This window comes from Carlito syrichta, unplaced genomic scaffold, assembly GCF_000164805.1.
Source record: "Carlito syrichta isolate Samal-C Ts95f unplaced genomic scaffold, Tarsius_syrichta-2.0.1 Scaffold302504, whole genome shotgun sequence".
Classification (NCBI taxonomy): Eukaryota; Metazoa; Chordata; class Mammalia; order Primates; family Tarsiidae; genus Carlito; species Carlito syrichta.
In genome coordinates, this window is record NW_007246600.1 from 24,091 (window position 1) to 50,212 (window position 26,122).

General features: G+C 37.0%; 1 protein-coding gene across 1 annotated transcript in view; it reads right to left on the reverse strand.

Annotated features, from left to right (window-relative positions):
• LOC103259100 (LIM domain-binding protein 2-like) overlaps positions 1-26,122 on the reverse strand; it is a 310,859-nt gene that overhangs the window by 8,452 nt on the left and 276,285 nt on the right. Inside the window, exon 3 of the mRNA XM_008056767.2 lies at positions 6,144-6,316. Within this exon, the coding sequence (XP_008054958.1) occupies positions 6,144-6,316 (173 nt within the window). The remainder of the gene's footprint in view (positions 1-6,143; positions 6,317-26,122) is intronic.

Below are 26,122 nucleotides of genomic sequence, written 5' to 3' on the forward strand. Positions count from 1 at the left end.
GCTTATCTTGGAACTTCGGGAACATCAAATGAATTCCCTAAATTCCAGTTTTCTTATCTGTAAAATGGGGACAATAACATTCTTAGGTATGGGTGTTGAGAAAATACGTGAAATGAAATTGTGTATGTAGATTGCCTAGAATTGTGCATGGCACACAGCAGGATGGCAGAAAATGATAGCTCTACAGGCAAAAGAAACACAAACAAAGAGAACACAGAGCCCTGGACGAGTGGTGGTCATAATGTGCCCCCTGAGTCCTAGAGGTTCTCTGGCAGAAGAGCTGGGCTTCCACCTCAACTCTGAGACCTCTACTAATTTCTTGGATTTCATCAGAGCAGCTTCAATTTTATCTGTTTAAATAGGTTTCTGAATGAGTTTTTTTTTTTTTTTTTTGAGTTGGAGTCTCACTTTGTTGCCCAGACTGGAGTGCAGTGGCCGCTCCCAGCCACCGCAGCCTCAACCTGCTGGGCTCTGGCAATCCTTTCACCTCAGCCTTCCAAGTAGCTGGAACTACAGGCATGTGCTACCACACTCGGCTAATTTTTTGATTTATTGTAGAGATGAGGTCTCGCCAAGTTGCCCAGGCGGGTCTTGAACCTGCGGGCTCAGGTAATCCACTCACCTCAGCCTCCCAAGACACGGGATTACAGGCTAAGCCACCGAGCCCGGCTGAACGAGCTTTTTTGGAGAAACATTCTCTAGGTTAAAAACAAACATACAAAATTCTGGAGACTTTCAAAAACATCATTAAACATAAATAAGTAAAATTAAGCTGAATAGGAGATATGAGTATTTCTAAAACTATAGTTTATGAAGGTGGTTAACAATTTATAACAATCTTTTATGAAATATTAATAATCACATTTTTCTTGGGAATTTAATGCAAAACACCACCATTTGTTGAGTTGTAACTAGGTCCTCAGCACCAGGTTTGGTGTTTTACATGCACTCTAATTGAAGACATATTTTTTTAACAAGCCAAATACCAGTAGTGAAGAATTACAAACAAGTATTGACAGGGCCCTACTCAAGAAATATGCTGCTAATGTCTGCCATCTTTGTCTCATCAAAGATCTCAGAGACACTGTGAGATAATTATTGATAATCTGGGAGAAGTCCTCTCCCTCAGATCCAATTAGCAGAATCTGTGGGTAATTCCAGGAATTTGGGAAACTTGCATCAAAACTCCTGGGTGAGTGATCTTCAGAGCCTTGTTTCTGGCGTCTCAGTCATGGGAGCTGAACACACTGAAGAGAAGATGAGGGAAGACTTCAGTGTCCCCAAGTCACTCCCCTAGAGCATCCTCAGCATTGGAATTAATTTACCAAGGTTTTAAAAGAAGTTGCATGGAGATTAAGTCACACAATTCCCCTTAGGGTGTTAGCATGACAGAAGCCACCTGCAGTGACAGCTTTCACAAAAGGGAGGTGGCTACAGGCAGCCAACAGCAGTGAAACATCTTGACAACACAGAATGGGGATGTTTGGGTGCTATAATCTTTTTTTAAAAAAGAGAGACGATTATTGGATATTTAAACAAATATTAGCTCAGTTAAATGTCAGGCTTTTTTATTATCTAATCTATTTGTTTTGTGTTTATGAACCACAAACGCAGGGCAGGTGAAGGCTCTGGTTTACTTCTACTGGAGCTGAATTTCATCATGGGAAGGCACGTATGTAGCCCTCAATTGGAGCATCTGTAAGGTCAAGTTGAATTCTGTTCTTTGTTCATGGTGACATAGCAAACTAGTTGGGACCTTTCTTGCAGTCAAACTGTCATGGGCCTACAAAATGAAAAATTGCAACAAGTCTTGGGCTCCTTCTTCATTCAAAACCAAGAATTCGGCTTTATCCAGGGTATACCATGCACAAGACAGGAATCCTTAGAGTCAAATCTGAGTTGACTGTGTTGGGTGTTTTCTTCAAGGAAAAATAAATGACTTCCTTGAATGAAAAGACAGAAGAGGATTTTGGTCACTGCTGGTCTTCCCTAAATAATTACACCCACAGCATCATCCCAAGCCCTAGGCAGCCCTTCTGTCCCTGTGCCCATTGTGGAAGTCAAAGCAAACCAAAGGCTTTGTGATTTGTTTTACATGCAACAATCAGCAAATGGAAGAGGAGCATAAGAAAAATATACATATATTTTGCTAGGAAATGGTAAAAACAAAATGGGCATAGCCCGTAAAGGGGAATTAATGTCTTCTCTCTTTAGAAAAATTATGTGCATTCCTCTTAATCAATACAATTAATGTAGCTTTTATCTAAAGTCGGCCTTTTTTTTTTTTTAAAGCTGCCTTTCACTTGGAATCCAAAATCAAAAGGGTCCCCAATTAAGAAAACATTTTCTGTTTGCTGAATTCATGTTACCGTACTGTGAGCTCTGACATTTTGTTTCTGTGGTAACCAAAATCAGCTGATTAGTTGGCATGGCAACAGAAAAGATGTAATCCCAGCAGACACACTCTAATCAATGCCCCCAGCACAGATGGTCTCCGGAGGATCAACAAGAAAGAGGCTGGCAGGCATTCAGCCGATCACGTGCTAGCTTGAGACTAGGCCAGGAACAAGAGAACTAAAAAAGAATATTTCTCAAACTAACCAGTAGCTTTTTAACCCTTTTCTTTCTTTAAGTAATTGTAAAACAATATTGGCCATGGACGTCGCTGTATAATGCAATGATTCTCATATAGCTTTCATAAAATAAGGTATGCTTTTTAGATATCAGTGTTTATGTAATTTTCTTAGTTTTTATGCTTGGAATAGCATGCATGGAATAGTGCTTTCAGATGAACAGTTGCATAAATCTCATTGTATGTTACTTAGAGATGCTTCATATATAAAGGCATATATATATATATATATACACACACACACACACATACATATGTATACATTAGAGCAATTTGCACATTATATAATAATTTGGTTAGAGTCAGGAGAAGACTAGAAATTCTGGAGTATAAGGTGGTATACAGACTAAGGTAAAAATGATGATCTACCTGTCAAACACAAACGTGAGTATTCATGTAGAAAACCTGACTGGTACACATCCGTGATACTTTCCTACAGTAGTAAATAATTTCATGATAAATAATTGAGAACAGAGAAAACATAAATCTATGTTCGCAGAGGTGAAAAGTATGCCCAGTAATGGCTGAAACTATTGCTACAGTTTGTAAAACCCCAAAATACTCCCAACAATGTACTCCAGTAAGTGCCCCTCTTAGCCACTGTCAATATTTCCAATCTCAGATATAACCTGGGGGCCTTTAATTCTAACTATCTTTGTGCATGTTCTTCTGATTATTAAGCCTTGTTTTCTATTTGATTCAAAAACTGAAAACATAAAAGAAAGACCTTGTAATGTGTGCTTTAAAATTTTAATTACATATTCATCCATAATCTATAATGTTCCCAGTATCAGGAAATTGCAAAATGCTCATTATACTCCTGAGGAATATTTAATATTTCTGTTGATTAGGATTGTGGCTGATTTTTGATTCACCAGTTGACCAAATTTTCATAAAAGCAACTCAGAACCACAGGGTAAAATACTATGTGGGGAATGAGAGTTTATTGAGAGTCTAAATTAGAGCAATGTGTGGTTGCCTCCAAATAATATGCTAAGTACATAGCACCAAGCCTTCCTTTGAAAGTAAGCATTGGCTTCTGAACTCTTTCTCTTTGTGATACTGAAAGGTCATTAGTTTGCTGTTTCATAGTAAATAGCCATAGTATTTTATTATGTGAAGATAAGTTATTTTAAAATAACATAAGAACAAAAGAAAAAACTGGAAATATTCTTTGGGTAGTATACTAATTACCAAGACAAAAAATAAAAAAGAAAATGAATCATTTGAAACTTCCTAAAAATAAATGTGTATAATTAGCATCTGGACTAAGTCCACATAACTAAGCTCCATTTCCCAGAAAGTGGTATTTTTCATCACAGTATGGAAATCTCCACTCCAGGAGTTGGCAAATAGACTGCCATGGTGTCAAGTCAGATGGGTGGTTCAAATAACTGCAGCATGGGGCGAGGGAGCTGTGTTCAGGGGAAGGTTCGGTTCTGGTGACTGCCTTGGTTGCCTGAACAAACCACTCAGCCATCTGAGAGGGGAACATTTCAGGATAAGAAATACTGCAACACAGGAAAACCTTGAATTGAATGAAAATAGCACCTCTCAATTTATCAGAAGAATGGGATTCTTTTTTCATCTAAATGTTCAACAGTGAGTCTTCAAAGCAACTAACTACTTTCATTTATGGAAAAGTTTTGACCTGAGAAAGAAAATGATTGAGTAAATATATGAAAGGGCTACTACAAAATGCATTTTTTATTTTCACGGCTACAGGCTTTGGAAGCAGCTCCTTAATTACTGCAATACTTTTTACTTAAGTATCATGAATTCCTTTCCCCTTAAAGCATAAGGAGTTGGTATGTTATTCTTGAATTACCTAAAAGTAACTTTAAGCCCAGAGAAAAAACAATAATGAAGCAGCATAGAAAGACTTTCCTTTCAGTACTCAGACTTTGTAACACTAGAAATGAATGGCTTGTGTATCCACCTGATCTACGAGATTATGTAAATGGTTTGCATCTCCAGACAAAAGTGAGCCATGGACCGACTAAACCGTCTTTCAGGTGATTTCTCCTTTTCATACAGCAAAAGTCTCTTGCCAGCACAGACTTTTTGCATCTAGTGTGAAGCTTCTTCTCCTCCAAATGACAACTTTCTTCTTTGCCCAACTGTTGAAACGGGAAGGAAGAGAAAAATCCTATACTATCCCACATTTAAAATGTCTACTGACAAAATCTAGGTACCATAGAATCGATGGCATTTGAGGATTTGCTTTTGCATTTGTGGTCATTTCCTTTGCCTCTGGTTCTGTGTACAACCATGGGCACTGGGAAGATGACCCTGCACTAACAAGAGCAATGAATAAATAAGAAACATCTTTTTTTTATTCTCACAGAAAAATTGCATAAGTATTATTACACAACATCTTTGATTTTATAATTTGGGCTTTTGAAATTAACCATGATAATTCAACTTCTCTTAACTATGAAGAGAGGGTTGTCATTTGTGTTCTGAATGAAAAGATAGCTGCTATCTTTAATATCAAAAATTAGTTTCATATTGAGTCTTAGTCAAAATGTAATGAACTAATATTCATTAAAATGAACTTTCCTTAGCCAGACTTTATAGCTAAATATTTGTTCTTACGAATTTTTCTACCTGCAAGAGATCATAAAGGGATCATAGTGTTCCAGAAAGATCCTTGGTGAGAGGGAATATTCCATATGTCAATTTTCTGTGTACAGCAAGGATCATAAGTGTAAAATGTATGGAAGATGAGGTTGAATCTCTATTTCTTCTATTGTTCATTTCAGAGCCTTTGTCAGGTCTTGAATTCTGATGCAAACATTGTGATATCTAATCCCAACACCTGTCCTCCCCTCCCGTTGTCCTCATTCCCTCTTTTATAACCAACATACAGCTCTACCACGCTCACTTGCTAAACTGCTTGTCTGATGCACTAACTGATTACACAACTTCTTCGAATTTGGGAAAAACAAACTTTAAACTCTAAATTCCCCAATTTCTTTGATATTTTTATGTTTTTATGTTCCTGACAGTTAACAGTTGGATTGTGGTCAGTGAATTTTCCCCCTATTTGTTCAAATTAGAGTTTAGCTGTTAACAATGAAAAAAACCCCATATTTTTATTTTGTATTAAAAAAGTTATTTTGTTTTGTATTTGTAACAAAGCACAAATACAGCACTGATCACACAACAATAGGAGAATGTTCTTTCTGTAAAAATATCAATCTAGCAACTATAGAAATTATATCTTTGTATAAAAATAAAAATTTCAATCTAGTCACTAAAATTTCAAAGGCTGAAGGACCTCTGCCTTTTTGTCTCTCTCATCTTTGATTTTCATGTGCTTAATATCACACGCACACATCTTAGAGCAGGGTTCACCCCAAAAGACGCAAGCCATGTCACAAAAAGAAAGATTCCATCCTGGTGCTGAAACTGTCTGAGAGACAAGCAATCAGCTCCAGAAGAAAACCGTAATTGTTATCTTTTAATTCACTCAGAGTAGGAAAATACGATGGAACCTGTCCTGTACCTTGGTAAACATGGGCTTCCCGTGCTGAGTGACCATGGTACACTGGTCGCAGTCCACTGTGATGGATGAGTTGTGGTATGACTCTTTCGAGTGTTTGAGAATGTAATACAGGTCGGTCACCCCTCCTTCAAACACAGTGCTAAAGTAACGAGGGATGAGGGTCCTGCCGATAGCTGGGAGAGAAACACAGAGAAACAAAACATTAACAAAAATATCCGACCAGCCCCACACATCCCGCACCATCATCAAACCTCCTACAAATGGACACAGATCACCTCAAGAAACCATATCAGGAGGCAGCTTTCACTTTATAAACAGCCATGACCCCTCGGGGTTATGATTACTAAAATATAAACCCCAACTATTCAAGAAAAATGTGTAGAGTCATTACTCCAGATTTTGTATCCACTGAAAGTCAATAAAGTAAGTTACTACATCAAAAATGATGGGAGGGAAATGCATGAACAGCTTTGAAGTGAACATGTTTTCAGAAAAATAAGACACATTCAACCTACTTGGATTTTTCAATGCATCGTTCATAGACCAGTTACCCATGTGTTTTTTTTTATTAGTAGTAGTAATAATATAACTTTTAATTACATGATGCTTTGTAGTATGTAAAGTACTTTGGTATTCTCTCATTTGGCATTTAGAACAACCCCAAGAGAGTACAGGACCGAGACCCAAAAAAGTTATTATGAATGTTTCAAAGTCACATGACTTATAAGTAGATATTTGGGGTCTCTAACTCTGTATCTGCAAATGACAAAACACTTCCTCTTTTCAACACTGTGTCTCAGACTGCTTTAAAGAATGGAAATCTTTAAAAAGTAATCCACATCTCCATATACAAAGAGATCCATAACTATGTAAATACTGATTATTCTATCTGCTTTTGGAGCTGTATAAGATAGCTCTCTAGAATAAAAGGCCCATTTTAAGGGAACTTGATACATTCCACTTGGTCTAAATTAGTCTCTTTCATTCCATGTGTGTCTGGTCCTGCCCCATTTTCGTTTCAGCGATTGTGTAAGTAGCTGGGCCTTTCTGATATATGATGCTTAGAAACCTGTAACAAGCCCTTTTTTCAGCAGTGATTTGAAATCCTCTTACACTGGAAATTCCAACTCATAATATCAGGAATTTTGCCTATGTGCAGATTTTAACGCAAAGTTCTAAAGCTCTCTCAAGCAATCCAAGGTTTTTAATAAATCTCTTATATTCACTATATAATACCCTTTGAAAGACAAAAATAATATTTAAGATAAATAAACTACCAAAGAGAGCATTATCTAGGAAAGATCACCCAGTTGTCACTTGAGTGTTTTAAAATATTTAATTTCATTTTAAAAGAATCAGTGCTAATCCATTGTGTATGTATGGATCTATATCTCTTTTGTACATGGACTTGGAAAAAAAAAATAAAGAAAATACCCAGCCTAACTATTTTCTGAAATAATTTTTAAAAGCCCCCATAAGGATGTCTAGTCTCTAAATAATTTATATAGTTGTTATTGCTTCATATTTGGTGCAGGTAAAATCAATCAACAAGTGTGTGCTAAATATTACAAGATCTTCTGTGATTCCATCCTAAATAATCCTTCTGCATATCTTTCCTAAATATTGCCTAATCCTCAATACTGTGTGTTCATTCTCTAAATATAAAATTCAAATGAGAGTAATTTGCGTCCACCATATCCTTAAACATTTGCATAACTAATACTATAAAGAAAAGTTTGTAATGTTAACATCTTTATTATACTTTGCTAAACAGATAAAATTAATTGAATGCATTTCAAATTTTCTAACTTAAAGCTAATCATCACAAATCATTGCAAGTAATTTGACAGTTTGGGATCTGTACTCTTCAGAGCAAATACAAGTCAGAAAAAATGCAGATGTAGGGCAAAAATATTTAGCAGCAATGTCCAAAGAATGGTCACATTAAAAAGGTTACAGCAGCAGCAATGTCCAAAGAATGGTCACATTAAAAAGGTTACAGCATAGCCACATTATTTTTTTAGAGCACTGTTTGCTTAAATATTTTCTTTCTTTTTATTCACAGTATAAGAAAATTTAATGGAAAAAAGAGTTTGAGATTCCTTAACTTTAAACTCAAGTTTTTAATTACTTCCCTGATTTCAGGAAATGTAAAAACCAGATAGTAAATATATTTAAAGAGAAACACAGCTTTGCTTTACTGAATAATTTCTAGCACTCTAGGAAATGGTTGCCATGGATACTAGAGGTTTGTTTCAGCCCTGTTTCTTTTGTGGGACTGCCTTTCCATTTTCCCATGGACCTGTTTGGACCATTAGTCACAAAGGTTCATTATCCACTGTGGTAGACTAAACCCACAGCCTGGTGGCCCCGATAAACCATGACAATGGTATTCACACCCTTGTGTATGTAGTCTCCTCTCCTTAGATCTGAGCTGGGCCCTGTGATCTGCTTTAATCAATAGAATGTGACACAAGCGACCTTATGTCTGTTTTGGGCTAGATCTTAAGAAGATCTGGAAGCTTCTACTTTGTGCTCAGGAAGAAGTCAGTTGCTGTGTACAAAGTCCAGCTTCTCCAAAACTGTGAGAAGCCCTACATAGCCACGTGAAGTCACCTGAAGGAGAACAGAGAAAGCCACAGCTGAACTTCCAGTCAACACCCAGCACTAACTTGCAAGGGTAAAACTGTCTTGGAACGATGTCTTGGACGTGAATTATTGAGCTCCAATTGAGCTGTCTCAAACTGGTATCACGTATCACATGCAGTAGAGATCAGCTGTCCCTGACACACTGCCCAAATTGCAGAATCATGAGTAAATAAATGTTTGTTGAGGTTTTTTTTTTTTTAAAGATAGCAATGAATAACTGTAGCACCTTTCAAACACACTGCCACAAAGGTAGGAAAATCAGAATCTTTTCCTGAAAGAAAGAGGGCAATTTTACTATTAAATCTTGCAAGCCATGAAAATATAGAGGCCTGCATACAGAGGAAAAGCAAGGAAAACAGACAGTTGTATTTGGAGACTTGTCTTGGCTGGGACCAAAACCAACTCCATTCCTCAGAAGGTCCACTTATGTAAGATGTGTCCCTCCCCCACTTTTTTCCCCCTTGAACTAGTTTGGGTTAGGTTTCTATGATTTTCAGACAGAGGAATCCTGCCTGACTAGTGCTGTCTTGTTCCAGCATGGACTGGGGTAGTAGACACCGGTATAGGATCAAGAAGAAGCCATGAGACTGATCAACTGCAAGAGGTACTCGAGTCTTTCTTTGTGCAACACATGGTGTTAGCAGTGGCAGGAGCGGGCACAGTGGCTCACACTTATAATCTCAGCACTTGGGGTGGCTGAGGTGAGAGGATTGACCGAGCCCACAGGTTCGAGACCAGTCTGGGCAACTTGGCGATATCTCATTAAAAAAAAAAAAAAAAAAGAAGCGGCAGGAGATTAACAAAGTGTCAAGGATTGTAGTTGTGTCCTGTTGCTATTGTAACAAATTGCCACAAACTTAGTGGCTTAAAATAACACAAATTTATTATTTTATAGTTTCGACAGTCAGACATGGGTCTTGCTGGACTAACGTTGGGTTGTCAGCAGGGATGAATTCCTTTCGGAGGCTCTCGGGGAAAATCCATTTTCTTATATTCCACGGCTGCTCACATGCCTTAGCTGTCACCTTTTTCTCCATGTTCAGAATCCACTGGGCAAATTGGGGCCTGGCAAGGCATTATTCTCACTTGCTTTTCTGTCTCCCTCTTCTGCTTTTCAGATCCCCGTAATTGCATTGAATCCACTGAAACAATCTGGGATAACCTCCCCAACTCAAGATCCTGACTTAATCGCCAAAGTCTCTTTTGCCACGTAAGGTAACATTCCCAGGTACCAGGAATTAGGAAATGGACGTCTTTGGGGTCCTGTGAACCTGCCTACTACAGAAACCGTACTTGCCAAGAGCTTCTGTTCTATCAAGGAGAGTAGTCAGAAGTATAACACACATATACACTGTGCACACACACACATGCACACACACTATGTGTGAACACACACACACGATGTGTAAAACATAAATAATGTGTAGTGAATGGGGCAGACAGCCAGGGCAAAATCTCATTTGCTTGAGGAAATCACTCCATTACACATTCATTGATTTTTTTCTGTGAATGTTCACTATGCCTGGAGTGGGTATAAAGCTCCATGGTGGGTACTGAAAACACAGAGATAGACTTTTGTCCCTGTCTATCAAACACATTTCTATCAGGAGAGGTGACAAGTATCTAAGTATCTGTAACACAATGTGATGGTTGATAAAGTTTTTAAAAATAGATTTGTGATTTTGAACTCTTTACCAGTATCTTCTGAATCCTGAATTCAATGTACCATTTTCTTACTTTTGAAGCAGTAAGAAGATAGGCAAGTTATTTAAATGTTGTAAGCCATACAACTGCACTTGACAGTCTAATATAAATGACTTTAAATCAGTGAACAGTTCAGATTTAGATTCCGTGGTTGTCGGCCTCATCAGACACATCAGCATCAAATCTATTTAGATTTTATACTGTTGCATGCATACATTAAACTTACACTTTATATTGGTATTTTAATCTCTGAATTGAAATGACTTAAATGTTGATATACATAAATCTGCATTGTGTTTCTATGAAAAGAATAATGTCTTTCAAATATTCTTGGAACGAGATTAAGATTATAGTAGATTATGAAGTTGATTCTATTTTTCTAACACATTTAGATCAAAGCTCCAAGAAATTGGGAAGTATAGAAGCCAGATAGCACAGGAAGATTTTCTGTGATGTTAGGTCAGTAAATTATACTATTTATTATTTATCTATGTATTCCTGAAAGAGAGAAGAATATCACATATTAAATTATTCAGGAGCTGAAATGTGTATAAAGAATGTTTAAATGGCACTGTACAGCTTGTAGGTAAATATGATTAGTACAGGAATAGCTACAAATTTATTTGTAACTAATTTGAAGTTTGAGCCCTGCATTCAAGTTCCTTAGGACGTTTTTCATTGTTGTTCTGTTTTGTTCCCACCCACTACCATGCCCTAGAAGTTCTTGCTATGGAAGTTGGTAGGCTGACAGTGTTTCGAAGACAGGATATAGCTTTTATCTTTTCTTATAGGCGTTACTTGTAGATATTGGAATAATTGTGAAATATTCATAGATATTAGCTGAATTTTTCCCCATTTAGATGTCAAATGGTACAAATGCAAACTCATTGAGAAGTTATAAACTATTATACTTCCTCCCGAAGGCAGAAAGTCTGCCTTTTAGAGTATTTTATCTCCATTAGTAATTTTGAAATGTTTGTCTTAAAAGCTTAGTGATGTTTATAGGTAATTCAAATAAAATAAACTACTCATAGAAAATAATTACATGGGAAAATATTCAAACTAGTAACCAAAGCATAAAATTAAAATAATAATAAAAAGATTAAAACATAAACTTGACTTTGTGGCATACACAAAAACTTTTATGGAAATCAATGTAGCAATTACTTCTTTTTAAAAAAAAATTTATTTTAAATATGTGGGGTACAATTCAGGGTTAGGTATACAAATGTTCATTATGCAGGGACTCTTCTTGATGAGGTGTGCCTTCCCCCTCGCAGTTTCCCTCAACTGCCAATCCTGCCCCACCATCCCCTGGCAGTTTCTCACTACTGCCAATCCCTTTCTTATAGTATTATGATAGTTGTTCAAGGTCCACTTATGAGTGAGAACATGTGATACTTGGTTCTTTGTTTCTGTGATAGATCACTCAGTCTTAAAGACTCTAAGTCCATCTGAATTGCTGCGAAGTTCATAATTTTGTCCTTCTTTATGGCTGCATAATATTCTATCATGTATATGTGCCATATTTTTAAAATCCAGTCCTCTTTTGATGGGCAGCATGGTTGGTTCCATGTTTTTGCTATTGTGAATAATGCTGCAATAAACATATGTGTGCAGCTTTCTTTTTCATAGAGTGATTTGAGTCCCTCCAGGTATATTCTCAGTAGGAAGATTGTAGGGTTGTATGGTAGGTCGATTTTAAGATCTTTTAGGAATTGCTACACTGTTTTCTGCAGGAGTCCAGCTCCTGCAAGGTTCAGAGGTTCCTGGAGGTGGGATGACATTGGTGACTAGGGGGGAGAAAGAAAGCAAGGAGAAAGAAAGTGGACTCCTGTTCAAGGTTGAGCAGAAGCCATTTATTGAGTATTATCCAAGGGCTTTTATCCCCAAACTTTGCAAAGTCATCATCACAGGACACAAAAGGTAGCATGTGCCTTTCACAAGAACAGGTTCAGGTGCACAAAGGACACACACCCACTCTCAAGCCAATTTTTTTTCTTTTCCCAACATCTGTTCTTTGTCTTCTTCTTCTTTTTTTTTTAATATCATTATTTTTTATTATGATGTTGTGGGGTACAGTTAAGGGTTAGGTATACAAATACGTTTCATTCAGGCACCCTGTTGATAAGAGGTGTCTCCCCGTCCCTAGCAAATGTTTTTTCATACATAAGGAAGAACATGAGGAAGAACAACCACAAATTGTCTTTTTGTTTCTTATGCTTGCTTAATGTTCCCCAAGTCAGTTTCTTATGTGCCCTTAATTGTATTACAACTACATCATCTTGAAATAACATCACTCAATGTCTAAACCTGAAACCACCATAATGAATTATTAACTTCTACTATTCTGTACTAATTCAAACTAGTTTTTGTTTTTTGGTTTTTTTGGGGTTTTTTTGAGTTGGAGTCTCACTCTGTCGCTCAGACTGGAGTGCAGTGGCCACTCCCGGCCACCGCAGCCTCGACCTGCTGGGCTCCGGCGATTCTTCCGCCTCAGCCTTCTGAGTAGCCAGAATTACAGGCGTGTACCACCACGCCCAGCTGATTTTTTGATTTATTGTAGAGATGAGGTCTCGCTGCCCAGGCAGGTCTCGAACCCGCGGGCTCAGGCAATCCACTCACCTCAGCCTCCCAAAGGCGCGGGATTACAGGCTGAGCCACCGAGCCCAGCTCAAACTAGTTTTTATTAAAACAATTGCTGCTATGGTTACACTCTCCTAATACCAGCTGGCCTAATTCAAACTTCACTGGCCCCCCGAATCAGAATAAACTAACCACACTTCTACAATAAAATGGTTTTTTAATTGTTTTTTAATCTATATAAACTATTTCCTAAAACCTATATCTATAAATTTCTAAAATCACATCAAGAGAACATGTGAACTGCACTAAGGTTCCTCAATGTGACTCAAAGTTGAACTTAAATTGTTTAAAAGCAAAAACCATAGACCGTGGAAAATGGGAACATTAGACTCCCAAGTTAGCTGTGTTTGTTTGGTTTCAGAGTCCTCTGTTAGAGCCAGCGGGAGCTTTTTCTGGTTTTAGTGCCAAGTGGAAAAGGAGGAAGGGAATGGGGTCAACAGCTCCCGAACACATCCTAGTGGTCTTGGGGTCAATGGCCCTTCCTGATCCCTAACGCTCAGTGGGCCCCTGTGGCCGGCTCCCAACAGTTTTCCACAGAGATTGTACTAGTTTACATTTCCACCAACAGTGTAGAAGTGTTCCCTTTTCGCTGCATCTTTTGTTTTTTGAATTAGTGATGATGGCCATCCTGACTGGAGTTAGATGGTATCTCAGTGTGATTTTAATTTGCATTTTTTGATGACTAGTGAGACTGAGCATTTTTTCATGTATCTGTTTCCTGCTCATATGTCTTCTTTTGAAAAGTGTCTATTCATATCTTTTGCCCACTTTGTAATGGAGCTGTTTGTTTTTTTTCTTTTGGGCACATTTGAGGTCCTTGTAGATCCTAGACGTTAGGCCTTCGTCAGATATACAGTTGGCAAATATTTTTTCCCAGTCTGTAGGCTGTCTCTTCACTTTCCTAATGGATACTTTGGCTTTGCAGAAACTTGTCAGTTTGATGAGGTCCTTCTTGTCTGTCTTATCTCTTATGGCACAGGTACTTGGGGTTTTGATCAGGAATTGGTTGCCAGCTCCAATTTCCATAAGGGTGTCTGCTTCATTTCCTAAGGTTCTTATAGTTTGAGTTTTGACGTTTAGGTCTTTGATCCATTTAGAGCTGATTTTTGTGTATGGTAATAGATAGGGGTCTTGTTTTAATCTTTTGCATGTGGTCAGCCAGTTTTCCCAGCACCATTTACTGAATAGGTTCTCCTTTCTACAGTGGTTGGTGGTGGAGGCTTTGTCAAAGATGAATTGGTTGAGAAATTGAGGTTTTGCTTCTGGAATCTCTATCCTGTTCCATTGGTCTATATGCCTGTTCTTGTGTACCAATAGCAGGCTGTTTTGATTATTATAGCTTTATAATAAAGCTTAAAGTCTGGAAGTGTGATACCTCCTGCTTTGTTTTTATTGCTGAGGATTGTTTTGTCTATTTGTGGTCATTTATGTTTCCATACAAATTCCTGTATTGTCATTTCTAGGTCTGAGTAAAGTGCTACTGGTAATTTAATGGTTATTGCATTAAATCTGTAGATTGCCTTGAGTAGGATAGACATCTTAACAGTGTTGATTCTTCCAACCCATGAGCATGGAATATTTTTCCATTTGTTGTGTCATCTTTCATTTCTTTGAACAGTGTTTTGTAGAATTCATTGTAAAGGTCTTTGAATTCTCTGCTTAGGAAGATGCCAAGGTATTTCATTTTTTGGTTACTATTGTGAATAGGATTGTGCTTTTTATTTTGGTTTCTGTTTGTTTATTGTGGGTATATAGGAATGTGACTGTCCTTTGCACATTTATTTCATACCCTGAGACTTTGCCAAAGTCTTTTGTCAGTGCAAGGAGGTTTTTGACAGATTCTCTTGGGTTTTCGAGGTATAAAACTATGTCATCTGCAAAGATAGCTAACTTAACTTCCTTTTTCCCTATTTGGATACCCCTGATTTCCTGCTCTTGTCTGATTGCTCTAGATAAGACTTCCCTTCCAATACCATGTTGAACAGGAGGGGTGAGGGTGGGCATTCTTGTCTTGTTCGGGGGAAATGATTCCAATTTCTGTTTACCAGTTTGTTGACTGTAGGTTTCTCGTAGATGGCTCTTACTCTTTTGAGGTGTGCTCCATCTATGCCTAGATGTTTGAGGGTTTCTATCAAGAAGAGGTGATGGATTTTATCAAAAGTATTGTCTAATGATATAATCATGTGATTTTTGTCTTTTCATCTGCTGATGTATTTAATTATGTCCATGGTCTTACAGATATTGAACCAGCCCTGCAACCTGGGGATGAATCCTATAAGAAATATCCATCCCAAACATATATGCACCCAACATAGGAGCACCAACTTTCATAAAGTGGTCTTCTAGGTAACTAAAAAAAGATATTAACTCTAACACTATCATAGCTGGGGATTTAAACACATCACTAACAACCCTAGACAGATAATCAAGACAAAAAAATCAACATGGAGAACTAGAACCTCAATGTAACGCTTGACCAAATGAATTTATGATACTTACAGAACACTCCACCCAACAACCACAGAATATACACACTACTCAACACCACATGGAATGTACTCTAAGATCTACCACATCTTGAGCCACAAATCAAGCATAAACAAATTCTATAAGATTGAAATTCTGCCATGCACCTTCTTAGACCACAGTGGAATAAAAAGAAATATCAACTCCAACAAAATTCCCCCAAACCCACAAAGACATGGACAATAAACAGCATGATGCTAAACAACCTTTGGGTCAACACAGAAATCAAAGCAGAGATTGAAAAATACCTGGAAACAAATAACAATGAAGAAACATCTTACCAAAATCTCTGGGATGCCATGAAAACACTACTAAGAGGGGAATTCATATCTCTGTGAATATACATGAAGAAAATGGAAAGATCACAAGTTAATAGCTTAACAAATCACCTAAGGAAGTTGAAAAAGCAAGACCGCCAAGACCCTGACTTCAGCAGAAGAATCCATATCACCAAAATAAAAGCCCAAATTTGGAACATAGAAGACAAAAATAAAATACAAAAAATCAATGAAACCAAAAGCTGGTTCTTTCAAAGGATAAATAAGATTGATTGACCCCTAGCTAGACTGACCAAGAAAAAAGAGAGAAAAAGCCCAAATAAACACAATCAGAAATACTAAAGGTGAAGTCACAACTGATTCTGAAAAAATACAAAAGATTATCAGAGATTACTATGTACACCTGTATGGAAACAAACCTGAAAACCTAAATGAAATGGAGGACTTTCTGACATCACACAACCGCAGGTGAAACAAGAAGAAATCAAGGCCCTAAATAGATCAATAACAACCCAGGAAATCGACTATGTCATAAGAAAACTGCCTATAAAAAAAGCCCTGATGGCTTTCCAACAGAATTCTGCAAAACATGCAAGGAGAAGCTGATATCAATCCTATGGAAAGTATTCCAGGCAATTGAGAAGGATGAACCTCTCCCCAAATCATTTTATGAAGTTAATATCACATTGATACCCAAACTAGGTAAAGATCCAACAAAGAAAAAGAACTACAGGCCAATATCCTTGATGAAAATGAACAAGGGCATCCAGAACATAGATGCTAAAATACTCAACAAGATTCTAGCAAACTGGATCCAACAACACATCTCAAAAATCATCTTCCATGACCAAGTAGGCAATTACTTCTTATTTTGAGAATTTGTACTTCTATGAAAGTTTTTTAGGTATGACTCTAAACTCTTCATAAGCACTCTCACAAACCTGCAATTCTAAAATTCAGGTCTTAAATACTCTGAAGTTCTCTAAGTCCTTTGAGAAATCATTGTCTAAAGTAAGAGCTTTTGATTTGGAGTCATCATCTACTCTTTTACATGCCTGTATTCTCTATGTTTTAAAGACAATTCACTTCCAAAAAATGAAAGGGGTTGAGAATGTGATTAAAATTTGGCACAAGAAGAATATTTGTAATTAACAATGTATTAGTACTATTTAACATTTGGCCATTATTTAGCTAATGGTTCTCCAACTCTGAAATTAGAGAGCCATATAACCAAACATAGGTGTTTTTAATTAGGCAAAGTTAATAATAGTACACAAATTGATCAGACTATGACTTAAAAATTTTTTTATCTAAACATGTTAATAGATATATTGGTTTCTAAATCAGTTTTATAGTTTTATATAGTTTTATGTCAGGTGTGTCCAACCTTTTGGCTTTCCTGAACTGCATCAAGTAGAATTTCCTGGGCTTTCCGGGGCTGCATCAAATAAAGAAGAATTATCTTCTTCTTATCCATACATAAATTATGTGATATAGGTAGTGTATGTACATAAGAAGACTTCTTTTTTTGAAATATTTTTATTATAAAGTTTAGAAAAATGAGAATGATATAAAAACTAGTGAAAAATGTGACCTTGCTTTTGTAAAGTTAATCTATTATGTCTGGTTTGATGGAAGTGGTAGCAATTCTTAGTGAGTTCTCAAGGTGCTCATCTGAAATGTTTGCTCAAATTTTGCTCTTTGTGTGTTTCGTAATTGAAAACAGCTTCTCATAAATATATGTGATGCCAACAAACAATGTCATAAATAAGTCATGACTGTGAGCTCCAAAAATGAAACTACACAGGGTGTCATGAAGAACTCTAAAAACCAAATGAAGTTAAAAGATTTTTGTCAGGTGCGGTGGCTCATGCCTTGTAATCTCAGCACTTTGAGAGGTAGAGGGAGAGGATTGCCTGAGCTCAGGGGTTCGAGATCAGCCTGGGCAACTGGGCGAGACCTCGTCTCCACAATAAAATAAAAAAAATTAGCCAGGCATGGTGGCATATGTCTGTAGTTTCAGCTACTTGGAAGGCTGAGGCAGAAGGATTGCCTGAGCCCAGCAGGTCAAGGTGGCCATAGCCATACATGTCGCTGCATTCCAGCCTGGGCAACAGAGTGAGACTCTGACTCAAAAAAAAAAAAAAAAAAAAAGATTTTGCGGGGCTGCATTACTACTAGCTATTCTGGGTTGCATACGACCAACAGGCCATGGTTTGGACATACCTGTCTTATATAATTCTATTATATACAGAACTACTTTATCATTTATATAGTTCTGTTAAAGCTGTTGTACCTCAGAAATCCATATGAAAATATTACTATTGAGATACATAACAAACACAAAGAGCTATTAAACTTGAAACTTATCTGTATGCAGAAATCAATGAATACATTATTCATTGATTATGCTAACATGTAAATAAAGATGCTCCTAGGAGTGAAACAGTACTGATGACTTCGTTTATAGTAAATAGCCATTATAAATAGCTAAAACAATGGAAATAAAATAAGCTTGAACTTTGATGGGAGTAATATTGGTTCAAGGCAGATTCTATTGTTCTTGGCGAAGTGAATACAAGTCAAATTAACTTTATTATTGTAAATTGATATTATTTTTATTCTAATATACTTTTTACTTATTTTTCCAACCAAAGTGATTTGACTTAAATATCTTCTAGCCAGGTGTAGTGGCTCACACCTGTAATCCCAGCACTTTGGGAGGTGGAGGCGAGAGGACTGCCTGAGCCTGAGGGTTTGAGACCAGCCTGGGCAATTTGGTGAGACATTGTATCTACAATAAATAAAAAAAATTAGTTGGGCATGGTAGTGCATTTCTGTAATTCCAACTACTTGGAAAGCTGAGGTGAAAGGATCACCTGAGCCCAGCAAGTCGAGGCGGCGGTAACCATGAGCATGTCACTGTACTCTACCTGGGCAACAGAGTGTACCTCCCTTGCCATTTCAATGATTCATTCATTTCATATATGCTTATTAAGTGTCTACTGTAGGCCATACATTGTTCCAGATGTTGAAAATAAACAGCAAGCAAATGGAGAGACAGAGAATACACTTGGTGGCCAGGAAAGACAGGCTAGTTTAGACTTGCCAGCCAAGAAGGCTGCTGTGAGGAGGTGATGATGGCGCTGAGTCCTGATAGAACAAGGCCAAATGAAGATCTGGAATTGGAGAGGTCCAGGCCTGGGGCGACAAAAACAAAAGACTTAAGACAGGAATGACTTTGGAATGAATGAGCTTGCTGTGTTACAGTATCAGAAAGAAGGAAGTGTGGCTGGAGAGCAGTCAAGGAGAACAAAATGATAGATGAGATCGAAAAAGAGGCGGGGTTGGATTATGTGGAACTTTCTAAGCCATGGCAAAGGGCATGCTTGCTTTCCTTAGAGCAATGACATGGTGCTGGAAGGTTTTAACCATGATGTAGTCTGATGAACCTACTCTGTTCTTCCTAGACATATGATTCATCTGTCAAAATGGTCCCCAAAGTCCACAATATTTTTTTATCCTCTCATAAATCTGATAGACATTTTTTTCTTCCATTTTCTACCCACTGATTTTTAAAAATTATTATTTTATTTTAAAGATGTAGGATACAATTCAGTGTGAGGTATACAAATGTTCATTATACAGGTACCCTTGTTGATGAGGTGTGCCCCTCCCTTCTCTGGTAGTTTCCCTTAACTGCCAATCCCACCCTCCTCCCCCGGCAGTTTCCTGCTACTGCCAATCCCTTTCTTATAGTATTATGATAATTGTTCAAGGTCCATTTAGGAGTGAGAACAAACATATGGACTCCACAGCAACTTCCATAGGGTGCTCTGTTCCATATGGTACTCTATTCTTTGTTTCTGTGATAGATCACTGAGTATGATAGACTCTAAATCCGTCCAAGTTGCTGTGGAGTCCATATGTTTGTCCTTCTTTATGACTGCATAATATTCTCTTGTGTATATGTACCACATTTTTTTTTTATCTCGTCCAGCTTCGATGGGCAGCATGGTTGGTTCTATGATTTTGCTATTGTGAATAGAGCTATAACAAACATGCATGTGCAGGTATCTTTTTTGTAGAATGATTTGAGTTCCTCTGAGTATATTCCCAATAGGGGGGTTGCTGGATATATGGAAGGTCAATTTCTAGTTCTTTCAGAAATCACCACACTGTCTTCCAAAGAGGTTGCACTAGTTTGCATTTCCACCAGCAGTGCAGAAGCAGTCCTTTTTCTCCACATCCTCGCCAGCTTCTGTTATTGTTTGTTTTATTAATGATGACGATTCTTACTGGGGTTAGGTGGTATCTCAGTGTGGTTTTGATTTGCATTTCTGATGATTAGCGAGACTGAACACTTTTCCATGTATCTGTTGGCTGCCTGTACATCTTCTTTTGAGAAGTGTCTATTCATGTCTTTTGCCCACTTTTTAATGGGGCTGTTTGGTTTTTTTTTATTTTTGGTGCATTTAAGTTCCTTGTAGATCCTAGAAGTTAGGCCTTTGTCAGATATACAGTTGGTGAAATTTTTTCCCATTCTGTGGGCTGTCTCCCTGCTCTCTTGATGGTTTCTTTGGCTTTGCAGAAGCTCGTTAGTTTGATGAGATTCCATTTGTCTATCTTATTTCTTAGGTATGGGCACTTAGAGTTTTGATCAGGAATTGGTTACCAGTTTTAATTTCCATAAGGATATTCTAAGATTTTTATAGTTTGATTTTTATAATTTTCTAAGATTCTTATAGTTTGAGGTTTTACATTTAGGTCTTTGATCCACTTAGAGTTAATTTTTACGTATGGTGATAGGTGGGGGTCCTGTTTCAATCTTCTGCATGTGATCAGCCAATTTTCCCAGCACCATTTACTGAATAGGTTCTCCTCTCCCCAGTGGTTGTTGTTGGAGCCTTTGTCAAAGATGAGTTGGTTGAGAAATTGAGGTTTTGTTTCCGGAATCTCTATCCTGTTCCATTGATCTTTTTGCCTGTTCTTGTACCAATACCAGGCTGTTTTGATTACTGTAGGCTTATAGTAAAGTTTGAAGTCTAGAAGTGTGATACCTCCTGCTTAGTTTCTTTTGCTAAGGATTGTTTTGGCTATTCGTGGTCGTTTATGTTTCCATATGAATTTCTGTATTGTCATTTCCAGGTCTGAGAAGAATGATGTTGGTAATTTAGTGGGTATTGCATTGAATCTGTAGATTGCCTTTGTCTGCCTACCAATTTTTAATAATCTAAGGCTTCAACCACACTGTCTTCACTAGGTGCTGGAGAAACAACGATGGCCAAGGTAGATCCTATTCCTGCCATTATGAAACTTTTAATCAAGCAATTTTTAGTGTCATTAATTCACTAATTAAGGACAAGCAAGACGTGTGCCATGGCTCCATCCTGTCTCCCATTTCCTCGTTGTCTGACACATGAGAATGAATGAGTTGATGCAACACATGAGTGAATTTACCAGTTTCAAATTGTAGGAACTTACATGTAAGCCCGATGTAGTTCATCTCATTTAATTTAACCCAGTGCTTTGGTATATTCAGATTATTTTGGATTCTGATTCTGTATGTCACAATACGGCCTATTTCTCTTAGATGTTACTTTTCATGATGGCAAAAAGTCATTAGCCTTTGATCCAAGGTACTGACAATAACATTGTGCAGGGGAAGTTTCCAGCGATGGAGACATCCTCCTAACTGGGCCTCTTAGTATGAATCAACACCCTTTGGGTATGAAATTGGAATCCTTTACTGACTTCTGTAATAGAGTCATGATCCAGACCTGGAGATGGTGCAGGGGTAATGGGAAACTAGTGAAGTGTCAGAGAAAGACATAAACTAAATAATGGATAGATGTCAATCAGGCGCAGAGGGCGAAGGAAGAGAGTGTACTGGCAGAAGGAACAGCATATGTTAGGGAGGATGGTAGGTACATTTCCCATCATCTGGGCTGCTACCTTGACCAGATATTATATATTTAAACTTTAAATCTTGTCTGGATAAGCTGCTCCATTACATAGAGCTCTCTTACTCTCTCCTTGTGACAAAACAATATTTTTTTAATTATTAAAACTTTATGATGTAGTTAATATCTGGTAGATTTATTTCTGTATTACTTTTTTATGTCAATATTTTCAACTCTACACTCTGTTTTTTATCCTTCAAGATGGACTTTAAAATAATTTTGTTAAATTCAGAAAAGAAACTATAAGGGAGATTGATTCAAATTAAATTAAATTTACTAATAAAAAGTTGATATCTATAAAATATCTAATCTTCCCATACAGGATTATGAAATGTATGTCCATTTGTTTAAGTCTTTATTTTTATCTTTAAAAAGATATAGTTTCTTATATATAGATACTTAACATTTCTTAGGATGATTCTAAAATATTTTAGTTATGCAAAATAATTAATGAATTTTTAAATTATATTTATATTTGGAATCCAGACACTTAGCTGAACATTCTTATTAATATTAATAGTTTTGGGAAGATTTCCAAAAGCTTTCTAGATAAAGAAATCTATTATTTCCAACTATTGGAAGTAGTTTCTTCTTTCCAATATGTTTATATCATTTTAAAAAATCTTATGGAAATGATTAGAACAGAACTTCCAGAAAAAGATTGAAAATGAGAGAAATAGCAGGCAACTTTTTCCTCTCTTGATATTTTTAGAAAATGTCTCTAAGATTAGGGGAAATACTATATGCTGATTTGAGATGTTATTTATTATGGAAAGAAAAACAAAGTATTATTCTAATCCTTTTTTTAAAGACTTTTTTCTTTTTAATCCTGATAGATGTTTAATTTGATCCCTGCCTTTTCTAAAACGCTGAATTAATTAATTTTCTTTTATAAAACTATCTATTCATTTATTTTCAATTATTGAACAACTTCTATATTCTTGGTATAAACCTTACTCTCTCTTATACATATATACACATATATTTTTTGTATAAAATTTGCATAAATTTAATTTATATATTAATTCATTCATTTTGCAAATGTCAGTGAAAGCAGTGATCAATATGAACCATTTGCTGGGTACTAAACTAGAACGACAGGGCCAAATCAATCTAGTGGTTTCCAGTAGCATTTCCTAACCCCAATAGGTTTCTGAAGATTTTTAAATGTACCCTTAGCTAGTTCCATATCTCAAAACAAAATTCATTAAAAAAAGGAACAGGTTTAGCATGTTTCTCTGATTCAAGTAGGAATGATCTCAACTATGGCAATACTGATTAGCTCCTGATTAGTGATTATGAATGGTACTTAGCATATGTGGAAAAATAAAATACAAAATACCAACAATTATTTAATAAGTGTAATTAGGTTATCCTTGATTATATTCCACACCCTCATTTTACAGGACAGAAATTCAATGGTCAGGGAAATAAAACTGCATAGCTGCTTTGAGTCAGGGAGGAATAAAATAGAGCACTTGTTGCTTTTAATCAGCTAATGTTGGTTTATTTCTCTGTCTCAATTGAATTCTTATTACATTTTAAATCACATGTGCAAAAAATAATATATTGCTGTCGCAGACACTTACTAGTTACTCAGTCAATTTGATTCTTTTCTCCAGACATTGAACTAGACTTTACTTCCCAAACTCCCTTTCTGCTGGGTGCTGCCTTATGACAGAGGTGTGGCCAATGACTAATGGACGTTCCCACTGTTTTGTTGGTTTTTTTCAACAGAATAGACATTAAGAACTTCCAGCCATGACCAGAAAAATCATTCTATGTGTAATAGGTTCACTGTCCCCCACCTCTGACAGCCAGATGCTGAAGACCCAGCTGAAGATGCCAGTAACCTCTCCCTCTATCACTACAGGGATGGAGGAGTCAGGAAGTGGGAGGAACTGGGACCCTGGAGATCTGACACACATGGGGGAACCATTTGGACTTTGAAGCAAAAAATACCTTTCTATGGTGCTGAGGCATTGCAATAGCAATGTTTATCTGTTTAAATGGCTAGAGTTAAGTGCGATGGTTACCAAAATGTCTCCCTGTCCCTCACAAAGTAACAGCCCTTAAGTACTTAAAGATTTATCTACATGTAAATAATAACAATCAAGTAATCCAAGTTTATGTGGTTATTACTCCAAGTGAATCATTTACATTTGACATTTTCAGTTTTCCACCCAAAATTCACATACTCACCTTATGCCCACCAATCTCAGTGCCTTCCTCATTCCCTAGGTCACCTTTGTTATCAATATGACTCCTAGCCTTCTAGACTTTTTTAAAACTATACATTTATATACATATACATGTCCCCATAGAAAACACATTTGGTATGAGTACCTGTTCATTTTGTTTTGGCTTTATTTGCATAAAAGTTATATTAAATGTATCTAGGTAGAACTTGTCTTTTTTTTTTAACTCAATAGTACAATTTTGAGTTCCAAAAACGTTGGTATATGAAAGGCTAATAATTGTTTTTAAACGCTGTATCATATTCTAGTGTATGACTGTTTGACATGTTAACTAGATAGTCCCTTGTTGGGGGAAATGAGAGATTGTTTTTACATTTTTTTTCCAACAAGGTAGACATTGAGAAGGGGAAATATATATTTTACTTCACTAGGTACCAGAAATTGCCATTCAAAATGCCGTTACCAGCTCATTTCCCTACCAACCCTGAAAGTACCAGTTTTACCCACAATCTTCACTAACACTGATTATTGTCAAATTTTTAATGTTTTGCCACTGAGATAAAGCATGTCCCTCATAAAGTGACAGCCCTCAAGTACTGAAAAGTTTACCTATATGTACCCGATACAATTAAGTAATTAGTTACAGACAGCAACCTCATGTAGTTATCGCTCCAAGTGAATCATTTACATTTAATCTTTTCAGATAGTTTGAAGTTTTCCACCCCAAATCCATTCACTTGGCTAAAGGGAAAAACTGCCAGACTAGAGAAGTGAAAAAAATACCACTCCTTTATTTTTCAAAAGTGCCAAACTTTAAGAATTCTCATAAAATTATTTCAATATGATGTATTGGGACTTCTCCAACTCAAACCAATGGGGACACCACAAGTCATTTAATTTAATGTTTTAATATCAGCACAATTCATTTGGGTTAGAGAAATGTTGCCAGAGTAGCAGACATATGTGTGTGATGTCAAACTTAATCTAAACCGGGAATCAGCAACCTATCACAATTCCAAGAGTGGTGAAAGAGATGATATTCTTTTTGTAGAGAGAAGGCAGTCTTGAGTAAAACTGGGCCCTCACCCAGGGTTGGATATTACACAAGATGTTCTTTCTAAGGTGTTAAGTGGTCACTAAAATAGAAGCTAATAAAATCTGACCCATGGAAGAGGATTTTGAAGTCAAAAGAAAGATTTGTAGAATTAAAACAATAAACTGGCCCTTCCTGGTACCATTTTCTCTCTGCTATTTCAGTGTCATTCACTTCTTTCATGTGGTCATGTCCTTGTATTTTCTGAGACTTTTGCTCACACAACCTCCCCTACACTGGGGGGCTTAGCTCCATCTCTTCTGTTTTATCCAAATTCGTGGGCATCCTCACGTCTCAGCTGTAGTACCATGTTCTCTGGCTAAGCATCATTCTACTTATACTTTGTGTTTTCTACTCTATCCTTGGTATTTTTTTTTTTTCCTAGTAGCTGGAACTACAGGCGTGCGCTACCACACCCAGCTAATTTTTTTGATTTATTGTAGAAATGAGGTCTTGCCAAGTTGCCCAGGCGGGTTTCGAACCCGCAGGCTCAGGCAATTCACTCACCTCGGCCTCCCAAAGCCCGGGATTACAGACTGAGCCACCGAGCCCGGCCTATCCTTGGTATTTTTAAAGTGATTATAAACTTGGATACTGCAGTGAAAGTTTTGGATTCATATACCACTTACTCATACTGTGACCTTGAACAAATGATGTATGCTCTCTAAACCCTATTTCTTCAGCTGAGAAATAGCAATACAACAATAACTGATTGAGTGGGCAGTTATAAGTATTCATAACACCATGCATGTAAAGTGCTTAGCACAAAGCAGACACTAGTAAATGTACGTTAACCCTTCTCATCGCTCCCATAACACCTTGTTTATTCACAGACTTGGGACTGGTCCTGCTGTATTGTAATTGTCAATTTTATTGTCTTTCCTTCAGTGACTGTAGTTCCCTGAAGGTAGGGAACATTTCT